This window comes from Anticarsia gemmatalis, chromosome 2 (genome assembly GCF_050436995.1).
Source record: "Anticarsia gemmatalis isolate Benzon Research Colony breed Stoneville strain chromosome 2, ilAntGemm2 primary, whole genome shotgun sequence".
Taxonomy (NCBI): domain Eukaryota; kingdom Metazoa; phylum Arthropoda; class Insecta; order Lepidoptera; family Erebidae; genus Anticarsia; species Anticarsia gemmatalis.
The window spans coordinates 11917625-11929126 of record NC_134746.1 but is presented as its reverse complement, the minus strand read 5'-3'; the positions used below and the strand labels follow the sequence as shown (position 1 = coordinate 11929126).

General features: G+C 35.4%; 2 protein-coding genes across 2 annotated transcripts; both read left to right on the top strand.

The window, feature by feature from the left end:
- Positions 1 to 2038: 2038 nt before the first annotated feature.
- Positions 2039 to 8691, top strand: LOC142978621 (uncharacterized). The gene is made up of 9 exons (XM_076123146.1): positions 2039 to 2130; positions 2768 to 2944; positions 3744 to 3929; positions 4549 to 4713; positions 5520 to 5600; positions 6147 to 6302; positions 7014 to 7199; positions 7396 to 7508; positions 7634 to 8691. Exons 1-9 carry the CDS (start codon positions 2043 to 2045, stop codon positions 8186 to 8188), a joined length of 1707 nt encoding a protein of 568 aa, XP_075979261.1. The 5' UTR covers positions 2039 to 2042; the 3' UTR covers positions 8189 to 8691.
- Positions 8692 to 8948: 257 nt separating this feature from the next.
- Positions 8949 to 11363, top strand: LOC142978614 (uncharacterized). The gene is made up of 5 exons (XM_076123134.1): positions 8949 to 9085; positions 9375 to 9511; positions 10096 to 10197; positions 10572 to 10701; positions 11055 to 11363. The coding sequence occupies exons 2-5, from the start codon at positions 9375 to 9377 to the stop codon at positions 11340 to 11342; spliced, it is 657 nt and encodes a 218-aa protein (XP_075979249.1). The 5' UTR covers positions 8949 to 9085; the 3' UTR covers positions 11343 to 11363.
- The last annotated feature ends 139 nt before the right edge of the window (positions 11364 to 11502 follow it).

Genomic DNA, 11502 nt, shown 5'->3' with positions numbered 1-11502 from the left:
ATGAAAATTCTGTGTGCACTTACTGTGGCCGTATTTCTGCTAACCTACACTGAGGCTGGTAAGTTTAAATGAAAAGTATTGTTGTATAATCTATACTAATATTATAAAGCTGAAGAGTTTGTTTGTTTGAACGCGCTAATCTCAGGAACTACTGGTCCGATTTGAAAAGTTCTACCAGTGTTGGATAGCCCATTTATCGAAGAAGGCTATGAGTTATATTTCATGTATATGTTACAAAAACGGGGAAAATTTTGACCCATTATCTCTTATGTGACGCAAGGGAAGTTGCGCAAGTCAGCTATGATAAGATACTATGCTTGTGAGTGCATAAGCAGTGATAGCCGAGTGGTAAAAGTTGGCACCTCCCACGCAAGTGGTGGAAGGTTCGAACCCGAGGCAACACGCCGATGACTTTTCGAAGTTATCTTGTGTATTAGATATAATTATCATATAATATAGTTGTTTCGGGTCTGGCTGTACTTTGTGTCCGTTATTTGTATGTTTGTAAAAGTCCCCGCGGCTCAAGAGCAATTCGTAATGCGAGAGTTGTCTTTATAAAAAGCAAAAAATATATAACTATATATTACTGTATAAAGCAATAAGGTTTCATATTAATTTAGTTTTTTTTATTGTCTTTAGTGTTAAAATATTCTTTTATTTCAGTTAAGAAGCTGGTACTCGACAATAATGATTTTGAAAGCGCAGTATTATCTGCCGGCAAACACAAGATTATCAACGTGGTGGAAAATGAGTTGATGCAACTAGTTTTTAGCAACATTTTGAACGAATATGTTCAGTAAGACGTACATTATATTTTTTACATCCTGCCTATTATTTCTGTACATCGGAGGTATACAATAGACCTTACATAATATTACATCTGTGAAAAGATATATCCAATTGTATTTGACATTAAATCAACCAATGTCCAACTGGTAAAGGACCTCAAAAGGCCACAAGATTATTTACCTCTACGCTTTTTTGTTTTATAAGTTAAAGTTGTATATCTCTGAGGTACAGATTTGTACGCAAAGGTGTAAACTGAGGTGTAAGAAATACACCCACGTTTTGCCATTTACAATACTGTCCCCGTTAGTTAATATTTTTGTCGAAATTGATTTATATATTTATAGCTGGAATCAGCAAGAAGCGCACTTGCCCTTATTTTTTATATTCTTCTATATCGTTCCGTTCCGTTACAGTTTTAGCAAAATAAAGTGATTTATCCGTTTTTGGACTTTTTTGAATATAAAAATCTTAATCTTAAACGGCGAACCAATGTCGTTGAAGCTAAGTATGAAGAATAGACAAAGATAAAAATCATTTCAAGTAGTTAAATATCAACTCATAAAGGGCGGGAATTAGGGATGCGAACAAGGCTCAGAATACTAGAAATGTTTCACTAATTTTGTTTTATTTAATTTTCAGATGTAAAAATAGAATAAATAAGAATTTAATGCCTGACAAAGGTATTAAAACTACTCGCTCGGTAAATTCAGGCATATCATACGAAGTAAGTCAACTTCTATGTTCTAACCCTCTTATTCATAAACACACTATAAACCTATTTTAGTTAAAAAGCTACTATAATATGTTTTCTCTTTTTCATTTCGCTAAGGAGCGAAAGAAACAAAACACTTTATAAGCCTTTCATAACTTCATATATTTTTATGAATATGAGGGTAAGTTTATTGTATCCAATCAATCTGTTTATAACACAATATACAATGTTGCTGTTATTGTTGACTGCCCTCGTAGCTCGGTCGTTAGTCCCGGATTCGAATCCTGGCTCGGACCAAAAATATTATTATTTTCTGTTAGGATTTTCTAGGAGATTGCCTGGAGTTAGGAAGCCAATGCCTGGGGCCTACGTGCTTTGGAAAGCACATAGTGGCTTTCAAATAGTTGTCAATTGAAATACGCTATGGACGCCACTATGGTCAACAACTGTATAGTAATTATGATGACCGTTGATACGACAGAATAAGAAACTGTCGCATTCCTCACAGTTTAATTTGTTTTAGTTTAAAGTTAAAAACAATATGAGTACAAGGTGGAAATGTCGGGCACACAATGAAAAAACGAATACAACTCTATATTACATATTTGAAGTTCATGTGAAGGGTACAAGTAAGTATTTTTTTAAATATAAATGTTGTAATCCCATCAGATAAATTAATTATATAGCTACAGTAGCTCGCTCTCTGTAGCTCGATTCTCTACAATTGGAACAGTAGTTCAATTCTCTATGGACTTGTCATCGAGAAATTTTGTATGAAAATCTGATCAGCGCCTCTGACGGACGTCTTAAGAACTTTTTTGGCAGTACATTCTAAATGTCAAATGTCGATAGCAGGTTGTTGGTAGTCGATAGTGGTAGAGAATCGAGGTACAATGCCGGCGGGTAGCGTGGCTTGCCGGCGTGGGCGTCAATTGTTCCTAGCATTCAAGTGGTAATGCTAGGTTACATTTAATATCCCGTAGATTCCATTCTCGTGGGCATATTGTTCACATCGAGCCCATACAAACGTGGTCCCGTCAGATACAAACATTAATTATAGAATTATCCAATTTAGTTTGGTTGTTCAAAAGTTATGCGCGTATACCTACATTTCAGTGATTCATTTTTATTTATATAGATTCAATTCCTCGTGAATAATGAACACATTTAGTTATTTAGATTCTCACTAAATTGTTGTAATTAACAAACGTAGGGGAAAATATTTAAAATAATTGCATTTTAAATAAACAAAATGTTATATTTCAGGAAAAGCACAAGTAAAACTCGATGAGACAGAACTAAATTTTGCAATAGCGAGTTCTTCTGTGGAGGGATATGATGGTTTGTATGAATACAGGGGCGAAGTGGGTGACACTATCGAGTTAAATTGCAATCATAATTATACGAACAGTGCATTGAAACTACGCTACTACAATGCGCAAGGTAAGAGTAAATTTTATAAACGAACTAGATTTTAACCACAAAGAAAAACAATACAAACTTACATCCCCTATTTTATCCCCTTGGGGGTAGAATTGATCAAAATCCTTTCTTAGCAAAATCCTGCCCGATCCGTTCAGTGGCTTGGGCTGTGCGTTGATAGATAATTATCCCCCGGTTTCTGAGGAACATTTAACGGCAGTTTATCTATTCAAACTGTTAATTATGTATGAGTTGAAACGCTATTGAATAGATAAACTACCGCTAAATGTACCTCAAAAACAGGGGGTATATCAGTCAGTCACCTTTGAGTTATACATACATATTTAGACTACCGTTGGTCCGTGTGGACTTTTAGTCCATTGAAATGTTACAATTTGAGGGCCGAAGATTGCATTTCTTAGAGGACGCAATTTTATTTTTGGGACATGTAGGGGGGGGTCAATAGAAGCTTAACTTGAAGTTTGTGGGGCCGCCACCCTTGTTCCCCGGCCGCCATCTTGGAAAAGGGGGTGGAAACACTATTTTCGCTATATCTCGGAAACTATGCGTCTTACAATCAAATTGTAAAAGCATAATTTGTAGCAAATTATTTTGCCTACAAATAATTATGTTTCATAATTTTTGTCCTAAATTAACAATTAAAGAAGTTATAAGCAAAAACGTGCAATTTTTTTTATAGTTATTTTCACATGATCCAAAAATAAAATTGCGTCCTCTAAGAAATGTAAATCTCATGTAACATTTCAATGGACTAATTTTTATTCTATTTATTTATTGTATGAAATTACTGTTATTCTAGGTACTAAAATCACAGAAGTTGAGAGACTGCCTCGGGATAAGTATCAGTTGACGTTTATTCAGACGTTGAGTGCTGAAAACAATGGTTCGCATATTGACTGCATTACCTTATCGCCGTTAGACGACTATCAACAAGAGTTTACATATCGAACTCTATTTACAGTTAACGAACATGTAAATCGAAATAGTAAGTGTCTTATTCAATACAAATATTATGTTTTTGTGAAATATACGTCCTACTATGCTGTGGTATGACTGCTTCCGTGGCGCAGTGGTCAAGGTCGCCATGACGCTACACGCAAAAATGATTTATGTGATCCAAAATAATTGTTTCGGGGTCTGGTTGTACTTTATGTCCGTTATTTGAATGTTTGTAAAAGTCCCCGCTACACGAGAGCAAATGTCTTAATACGGGAGTTGTCTTATAATAATGAAAAAAAAGAGAGAATGCATTTGAAATATCATAATTGTGTTCTTGACGAAAAAATATTAAGTAAACTTGTACTCGTAAAAGGTTCATCTAAGATGCTCAGGCTACGCTATTTTTTTCGTAAATAATGTTGAAATTGTAATTATTACAGCCTGAAACATTTTATTAGGCACTCATTTGATTCCAACGAAAATACGGTATCGTGACCTCACTACTCTATATTTTTATACTAAAATGTATTTTTGATATTCCATAAAGAGTAGCTGATTTGACTATAGTTAAATACCCAATTTTCGATATTCAACTTCCTAATTATTAAACACCAAACGTTTTAATTGTACAAACGTGAATATAATATAAGTATCATTAATTGCAGATAATTTCAGAGTGAGAGTTAACAACGTGAAGTTAGCGCCACAGATAATCAATGAAACTGAGACGTATCGATATAGGCCTATATATAGCTCAGAGGAATCATCCATTCATTGTGAATTTAAGTATAAAGGCATACCGATTAACTATACTGAGTCCAGCCCGCGAGGTAATATATTTTTTTCTTAGATGCTCTCGCCGTTTTGACTTAACAAGTGAACAAACGTTCAGTAGGTTAGACAACGGATGTCATATAGATGGGTGACCGCTCATAGTCTATCTTAGAGAGAATATGTGTAGCGCAGTGGTAGTGGCGACCACGCCAATACCAGCGCGTCGAGAGGACGTGGGTTCGATTTCCACACGGAGCAAATATTTTTACGATCCACAAATAGTTGTTTCGGGTCTGGGTGTATTGTGTCCATTGTAAAAGTCTCCGCGACGTCGCGTCGCGTCATATTCGTCGCTAGCGCAGGACACCGCGTTATGCAACGAACGTTTGCCTATTTGTTACTGCCAGTCTTTGTGGACTTACACATAAATGATGATGATGATGGTCACAACCCATTTTACCTGGTACACAACACGATACCCTGCAGTAAGACTAGTTGTCAGACTTTCAAGCTTCTGAGTACTGTTAACGACTCTCAAAGATATTTGAAAATGACAGACGGGATTCACAATTTAACGTGCCTTCTGAAACACGGAGGAACTCGATGTGTATAACATCGCCCATAACCTCACAGATCGGCCCGCGCGGCTGTTGTTAACTAAGCCACGAGCTCCTTACAATGTACAGCATAGTGGCTTTCAAATAATTGTCAACTGAGATACGTGATAGCCTCCTAGGGCAAAAAATGTCGGTGCTGTAACTTAGCCATCTGAAAAGAACTGCATTAATGTTTTGTATTTATAAAAATGTATTAATTTATTATGACTTTGTACAGCATTTCAACCAATTTCGTGTATTTTCAGGTTCCGAAATAAAATCATACAGATGTTTCAGTACCGTGAACTTTCATTGTTTGATTAATATACTAAAGAGCCGTCATCGCGGTAAGAAATACTATTTTATTCTATCTAGCCGAGTGGTTTAAGTTGGCACCTCCCACACAAGTGGTTGCAGGTTCGAACCAACACACACCAATGACTTTTAGAAGTTATGTGTGTATTAGAAATAATTATCACTTGTTCTAACTGTGAGGAAACCTTGCATGCCTAAAATTTGTTTAATACATTTATTGAGGCCATTCAGGGTATGCAAAGTCCCCAACCCGCACTTGGCCAGCGTGGTGGACTCGAGGCCTAATCCTTCCTCATCGTTTGGGAGGAGACCCTTGCCCAGCAGTGGGACAGTAAAGGGTTGAAAAGATCAATAAAGTTATTCAATCCGCCCGACAGGCGTTTGGTTTAACAACTGTTATCTTAATTGGGAAATCGTGAAATCATTCCATGTGGAGCCATACCTACATAAATTATTGGAACTTACTTACTCGATAGTAAAGTGTGTACTCGATACAAAGTCGCGCTACTGAACATTGATATCTATAAATTTTCCTAACAAATTTTAATCTCTAAAGAATAGAATATTTATGTTTGCAGAGCCACAGTTATCAGGTTTAGTTTCAAACAATACATTGTATCAATACAGTGTCAATGAGAACGAATGGGTCATTGCATACCGATACAAACCTGATGATGAACTGACCATCACTTGCAGTACGCAAGAACAAAAAAACCTTAAACTGATTTTTGGAGGTGAGTACGAAATAAATTTATTTTTGTATAATATTATTGTATTAATTAAATTACATACATACTTAATGTCGTCCTCGCCGATTTCGACTATGGCGCGGCGGCCAGTTTCATTGAAACCAGCCACCTGTGCAGGACTTCGTTTATAGTGTCCAAATGTGTGCACCGTACACAGGTACACTCTCTATTCCTTTAGCCTATAGTTCAGAGAAAGGTCAGGCGCAGGACTGATGGCGTTACGTGCTCTTCGGGACACGGAGGTCTACGATCACAACCTCATAACTCCGGGCAATCTCTGAGAACTTTTTTAACAGAAAAGTCAGAAAAGACTTTTTGGCCCCAATCAGGATTCGAACCCGAGACCTCTTGCGCTACAGTTGCATACATAATATCATGACGGTGTAGGCAGAGGTGTATGAAATACATTCGCGTTTTGCCTTTAATATTGTGAGTCTCATGTGATAGAGGGCGAGCCTGTTGCAATATACCGGGTACGTTATCTATATCATCACGCTACGACCAATAGGATCTGCTCCTATTGGTCGTAGCGTGATGTACCAGTAAAAAACGAAGTTGCGCGGGTCAACTAATGGTAAATATTTAATGTATGGTCGTGAAAGACGTTCTACCTACCACCTATTTACACTTGATCTTATGTATGTATTACATACATACATACATACATACATAATATCACTAGTTTTCTGTCTTTAGACAAGATAATTGGAGAAGGAGTGAATGGAAAATCTATTAAAGGCAATTTTCCCTTGAACGAGGAACATCACATGACTAAGATATATTGTGAAGCTTCAGCGCTTCATGAATATACTAAGCGGAACACAATCGTGTTACATCGAGTATCGGACTCAACAAATTCAGATAAATTCAAGATACTGAATGGTAAGTTATCTTTTAATGAGTAACTTCTCAAAAATGTCCCAACATAATCAGTTTGGGTCTCAGATTTTTACAAATATCTGCAAATGAAATTAATTCTAAGGTTCGATTTTAAAAAGAAAACTTCCCCACTAAGGATTGTTCTTGTGTCGCGGGGACTTTACAAACATACAAACAACGGTATAATATGTGTTTGTAGATGATACGGGCTTGCTCGCGATTATCGCTAGTGGGGCCGGAGCCCTGGTGGCTATCATTGCAGGCATCTGCTTCATTATACACAGGAGAAATAAACACAAGAATCAAAATGGGGTATGTCTTAATAACTCTTCGTTATAAAAAGCTGAATTTCATAAAGTTTCTAAACTGCATGAAATTATCTTTCTAAGTCTCAGTGCAATGTAAAAAATAATTAATCAATGTTTATTTTATTGCAGGCTCCTTATAAACCCTTTAATAATGACAATCCAATACCACCTTATCCGAGACAATGGGAGACATACGACTACGCTTACGCTACAAACTTTTACACATCTGTAAACAATGAAAATTCAGTGATGGAAAACAATAGTTTGTATGTTGGTTCGCCTACATACGCTGTGCCAAACAAAAAGCGGCTCGCGACTACTAGTACTTGTACTGAAAGTCATTATACAGAAATTGACCCGAGTTTATTCCCCAACATTCAAAATATAAGATCTGCGTTACCTACACCTTACGAACAACTAGACATTGTTAAAGACATACCTTCGAGCAGTGAAGACTATAACGACTTAGAAGAAAAGAGCAAAACAAATTACAGCAACATACCAAAGTGTAATAACAATGAAATTAAAAATAATTTCTTAGAAGAACTTAAGAATAAAAGCAATGCTTTGAAGAAAGGAAGTCGAGGAACTGCTTCTGAAGTTGGCACTGATAACTATGTTAATTTTCAACCTGAAGACAGTAAATCTAACTATAGTAACTTAATAGAGAGTAGTAGGAAGTAAATACGACTGATAATTTTATATAACAAAGTATAAACCGTACTTGTAGATACTCAAGCGATTGGTAATCACAGAAAACAGGTGCAAATGTACATGACAATAGATAAGTATCCGACTATAGACAGATCTTGCAAAACGCATTCAAATCGGTTAACCGTTGTTAGTGCTACAGTACTCAAATCAGACACAAATACAGACACATGGATGTCGAACTTAACAGCTCAAACTGTCAAATTATAACACCTCTCTTATTCGTCCGAGGTTACAAAAAACAATTTTTACTCAGGCTTATTATGTGATAAATCGTCAAATATTGAATGTATAAACATTATGTACAGTGTAAACACATCTTACATTATCTGTAGGTTAGGCTTAGTAGTATTCTACAATTAGTTGTAAGTAAAGAAGGTATTTATTTAAAAATATAAGTGATGATGTGTCAATACTTTTCCTATTAAAAAACTGTATAATAATGAATTTAAAATACAATAAACTAATTGTGTACATACGTGTTTTACTTAACGGCAATTTAATTTAGGTACTTAGTTTAGAAATAATTATCGTGTAAATAATAAAAAGACGCACGTAAGTAGGTAGGTATATGTGTTACGTGAAAAGTCAAACAATAATTTATGGAATAGCGTCATATTAAGTGATTAGGTTTATTTTACTTATAATCCAAGTAATTAGTTTCTTACGTAGAAATCGTAACTAATTTTTAACAACATAAATAAAATTACACGTGACTATCAAATCCTTTGTTCTTATTGCACGTTTAGGAAAGTCACTTCAGCATGTAATCAAAAGTATTTATAATATATTCAAGATAAAGTGCTTTGTGGCGTATTCACAACAACGATCGGATTTTAAGACGGCATATTACAAATTAGTTATTATAAGGTAAGTAAACACATCATTTTTATCAAAAGATAATTCGATCAATTCAAATTAAATTAAAGAATTGATTTGATAACTTTTTTCTTATTAAAAACAGTGCCTACTACATAAGCTTTTAAACGGTAAAGAAACTATCAAGATTCGTCTAATTTATTCAAAGCTACCATAAAACTTTCGATGCAATTATGTTATTGCGCTGGAAATCTACAAAAGTAATAGTATGAAAAGTGATAAAATCAAGTCCTGCTACATGAATATTCTCATAAATTCATAATAATATAAATCTTTATAGATGGAGACTACCGTGTTGCGTTTACTCATGCCACTGGTCGTATGTATGAACGTGGTATACTCCGATAACCTTCCGAAGTACATAGCAGCACAATCTGAACTGGAAGATGCGAGAGAAGCACTGGAAAATAACATAGTGTAAGTATTCTATTAATAATATTTTTAATTGTATTATTTTTTTATAGTAATCGAGTAGCCTAGTAACCTTTTTAGTTAACCTTTTAAAGACAACTCCCGCACTAAGAATGGCTCTTGTATTGTGTCTTGGAGACTTTTACAAACATACAAACAACAGACACAAAGTGTAACCAGACCCGAAATGGGTCGCACAAATAATGGGTCCGTGTAGAAATCGAACCCACGACTTCCCAACGCAATGGTAATGGCGCGGCGAACACCTTAACTACTGCACCACGAAGGTCATCCAACTAATACTCAAGGATTGTGAAAGCTTGAAAACCGTAATTTCTGATTCAATATTGATCTATTCTTTTATTAATTTCTATGCAATAAACTACCAAATTAAATAGTACGGAATGTTGCCAGTATAGAATATCAGAGATGCATACTTATCATTCACACACGTTTCTGGCGAGAGAAACATTATGATAGAATCGCGTCTGAGTAGAATACAACAATGGAACATTTTCCACTTGCATAACTTAATTTTCTACCGACCTTGGGCAAAGACCTTTGTATAACAATGATTGTGATTGTTTTAGATCTATGGAAGGTGAAATCCCGTCAGCAGATGACCCAAGACGACATTATACTGTAATATTGCACGTACTACAGTCTCAAGCATTCGCAAACGTCGGTTGTGAGTAAGTGCCTTTTTAGATTCATTTCATGTTTTAGGATATAGCATCCTTCGGTTCCTTACGAACAAACAAACCTAAAGGCAGACTAGATTTGACAAGTTCCTCATAACTGACTTCGCAAAGACTCAGACACAGTGGTATCTAAGGGGTGATTCTTTACTTCTATCGACTACCGATTAGAGCAATTTTTTGTATGAAAATCTGATCAGCGCCTCTAGCGGACGGCGTAGGAACTATTTTTACAAATGTCAAAATTTTGATACTCGATGGTACCGACTGTACTGTAATAAATTCGACGTTTTTTACACCAAGCTAAAATTTAACTAGTTCTTAAGCTGGACAAAGACAAACCCTAAAAGAGAACGTTTTAATTTCAGTGAGAGCTACTACAATGAACATTACCAACACGACATCGATGCCTTGGCTCTCGAGGGTGCCTACAAACCACAGAAGACTATTGAGATGACCAAGCAATTAATCATTGATATCAAAAATAAAACTGATAACGTAAGATATATCCCAAAAATTTAATACTTATTATATTTTCTTCGACTCAGGAGTTGAACTCGAGATCTGCTAACTTATGCCTAGTATACTTATAATATTAATACATACATACTGTTAAACCGTGCGGCCCCGCTCGGGTTTACAATGATTTTACAATTTACCTTTCTTTTTACATATTTTAAAATTTTAAACTGCCTGTATGTGTCTTAACTGAAGTGTTAGTTCGTAACAAATATTTTTTAAAACGTTAAATAGCCAAATCGGTCTAACCTTTCTCGAGTTTTAGTGAGACCAACAAACAATAACTCATTTTTACTCAAACTTGAAACTTATTCATTTCTCTACTATTTCAGATAAGAGCACTAATAAGAAAAGAATGTAACAATCTACTCCTAGAAAAATGTGATCCAGACATCCATAGAGAAGTGACAGCAGATCCAGAGACATACAAAACTGAAGCAGTAGTTTTTTTCGCAGCAGCAAAGGTAGCTTCCGAAATAAACAAAAAACAATTGGAGTTCGAACAAGCGGCTAAAGACTTCGCTGGAAGGACTTATGTGTGGAGTGAAGATAAATTGAAAGATGCTATTTTAGCACTGGCTTATTTAAACCATCTAATGGGGTATACAAATAAATGTTAGCTACTGATTTTTCAATAAAAATAGTTTTATTTGCAAGTGGTCTTCTGCAAAAGATTTTTCAAACTTTTCGGTACGTAGACTAGCCAGAGAGAATGTAAAAAAAAATACTTACAGAATAAATTTATCGACGAAAGATTGAGTCTTTAACGTTGCAATTGCA